General features: G+C 48.9%; 1 protein-coding gene across 1 annotated transcript in view; it reads left to right on the plus strand.

Annotated features, from left to right (window-relative positions):
• Positions 1-391: 391 nt before the first annotated feature.
• WRAP73 (WD repeat containing, antisense to TP73) overlaps positions 392-3052 on the plus strand; it is a gene marked incomplete at its 5' end in the record, with an annotated part of 12753 nt that continues 10092 nt past the window's right edge. Inside the window, 2 exons of the mRNA XM_010136175.1 lie at positions 392-544; positions 1085-1201. Coding sequence (XP_010134477.1) covers positions 392-544; positions 1085-1201 — 270 coding nt within the window. The remainder of the gene's footprint in view (positions 545-1084; positions 1202-3052) is intronic.

The following is a 3052-nucleotide window of genomic DNA, read 5'->3' on the forward strand; positions in this document are numbered from 1 at the left end:
CACGAGTCTTTCTAGTGGAGGCCTGATGAAGGCTATTTAAATAAAGTAATAGTTACGGAGACACCGAATGCTTTGGGTTGGAAGGGACCGGTAAAGGTCATCTAGTCCAACGCCCAAAGACAGCGAATGAGGCAAAGAATGATTTCTTTAAAAAGTGGCATTAGTTACCCAGCAGCGACAGGCTGAGCGAGGATTCTTTGTGTCAATACAACCCCCTTCCCTCCTGGTTTAATGATTTTTCCGGTAGTTTGTGGCAGAGCACAGCACGCCTCAGGCCTTTCTGAAGTTAAAAATCCTAATTGTGCCTCAGGCTGCCAAGACAGAGATTTGTCAGCGCGGGTTGAGCCCCGTGCAGGTGCACCAGCTCAGCGCTGGCTTTGTTCCTGCTCAGGCTTCGTGCGTGGAGTACCGGCTGGTGGTTCGGGATGCGAACACCCTCCAGGTCCTCCAGCTCTACACGTGCCTGGACCAGATCCAGTACATCGAGTGGTCGTCTGACTCTTTGTTCATTTTATGTGCCATGTACAAGCGCGGGATTGTCCAGGTAAGGACGAAACCGGAGTGCGCTGGGGACTGGGGTGTGGTGGGAGTGAGAGCTCCTGAATGGCAGGCGCTGGGTCAGATGTTGTTATTTATCATGTGTGCATAACCCGGCATGCCATTCTTTTTAAAACCATGACAAACATCTTAGTTTGAAAAAAACCCCAAATTTAGAATAAAAATATTTATCAAAACAAATCAAAGCCTGACATTATCTCACAGTTTCTCTGTTCAGTAGGAGATAAATACATGCAAACTTGTTAAATAGACCGGAATCTTTTTTTTTGTGGGGGCTGTTCAGATTATTTGTCACAGATAAAACAACCCACCTCGTCTTACAGCTTGTATTAACTTTACAACTCGTATTAACACACAGAGGCATGGGGCTTACTTTTGTAGTGGGATCCAGCGCCAGTCCTTCATGGCTGTGGGCTTTCAGAGCTCTCTGACCTCTGTGGTGGGCGATGCAGGAGCCTCTCCTCAGCCGTGGCGGACGCTGGCGAGCGGAGGTGTTGGGAGCTGTTTGGTTTCCTCTCTGCCCTAGGTCTGGTCCCTGGAGCAGCCAGACTGGCACTGTAAGATTGACGAGGGGTCGGCAGGACTGGTGGCTTCATGCTGGAGTCCGGATGGTCGTCACATTCTCAACACGACCGAGTTCCATGTAAGTGTGAAGTCATGATTGCTCCCGGCGGTGTCAGATGTTCCTGTCTGCCCTTTGCCTCTTAAAATAACCTGAAGCTCTTAAAGCTGCAGCGGTGGTAAAGAACGCGGGTGTAGTTCTACGTTCATACATGCAATCCAGGTGAATTCCAGCTTAGAGGTCAGTGATTCCATCAACATTTTATCCTCTTGCTCCTGACGATGAGATAGAAAATGGATACTTAGCTTTGAAGGCAAAATTGTGTTTGGGTAAAGTGTGGGGTGACTGGCATTCATGGAAGCAATTACAGGAATCAAGCGTGGTGTTTGTAGCTCAGGGTTTCTAACAAAAATCCTGAACCATAAACATTGAAGGTGTTTGTGGAATTAAAAAATATTGTCTTTATTGACCCATGAGATGAGATTTAGCTCTGGATCCTGGAAATACTTGTGTAGTTGTTTGATTTTACATGTAGGATTCAGATTGCTGTTTATTGAACCACTTGCAAAAATTAAAATTAAACCACCTGGAAGTGCCAGGAAGAAGCTGAGAACTACACATAAGCCGTCCGTTCCCTCTTAACTCTGTTCACTCTTTTCAGAGCTGTGGATGGGTTTTGATGACTGATCCCTAGCGCTGAATTCAGATGTTGCACTGCAAGATTGTTCCTTTTTTTGTGCAAATCCCAGTGTCAGTGGAATGTAGGTGGGGGACTTTCTCATCTGTATGAGAGCACTGGAGATGGTACAAGTGCTGGTGCTCTCAAGGGAGCCCATGGAGAAACTTGCTCATGGCCACCGTGTAGCTCTGATGCTCACGTGGTGGAATTCTCTGGTGGGGATGTTCAGTGCTGACGGGTAGAGATCTTCTGGCTTTACAGCAGTCTCTTTCCATCCCTTTCCCCTTTAGACAGGGGATGAGTTTAGGCCTTAGCTTCCGGCAATAATGAGCCCAGAGTTTTGCCCCGCAGTCAGCAGCGATGTGGCTGCTCGTCAGGCAGAAGCGTCGCAGCCCATGACCCAGACGGAGGGCTGGTGCTCTGTGCTGCGAGTGAGGATCCTGTGGCACGTGTGTGGGTGGGTGGACTAGTGAGTATTTATTGCCTCCAGCGGAACTTGGTGTGGCCCTAGAGGATTTCATTAAGCCTTTGCCAAGCTGGCATCTGTGTCGGGATAGGTTTTCCTCCCCATAAACAGGCTGCTAAATTAGCTGTTGTCAGACAGCTGCCCGGGCTGTGCCGGTGTCTGAGCAATGTTTACTCTCACTGCTAAATCCGTGGTCTGGTGGGACAGGCGTGAGCAGTGCTCAGGCTAGAGGCTGTCCTGATGCTTCATTATGGATGTTATCAAATGCAGCGACTGCTCTTGGGGCTGAGGGGCTCCCTGGCCACCAGCGCAGCCTGGCTTTGGCAGCCTGACGTCTCAAACAGCACCAGCTAACCACTTATAACTCTTCGGGTCAACGTGTGAGCCCCACTGTAAGCTCACAAATAGCTTCCCTATTCCTAGACATTTTTTAGGGGATATGGTTGTGCTAATTTGTTTCTAGCAATCCATACTTCCTAGGGCCTCAGGGAAACAATTCATCAGCCAGCTTGTTGGGGTCTTCCTGCGGTCACCGTTTCAGTGGGTGATGTTGAGGGGTTTTGGTGTGACCGGTGTGTGGTTCCAAACCCGAGGCGAGTGTGGCAGAATTCTGACACGCATTTCCAGAATCCATTTTGACTTTGTTCAGTCTTCTGAGGTGGGCAGCAGCACTCTGTAATGGGTAACTGGGAGATGCAGAGGAATTTACTGTCTTGATTACAAAAGTGTGACTGGTTCCATGTTGGGTGCTGAAGCCTTAAGGAGCTTCTCTCGAACTACAGCAGCA

This window comes from Buceros rhinoceros, unplaced genomic scaffold, assembly GCF_000710305.1.
Source record: "Buceros rhinoceros silvestris isolate BGI_N320 unplaced genomic scaffold, ASM71030v1 scaffold43865, whole genome shotgun sequence".
NCBI classification, from domain to species: domain Eukaryota; kingdom Metazoa; phylum Chordata; class Aves; order Bucerotiformes; family Bucerotidae; genus Buceros; species Buceros rhinoceros.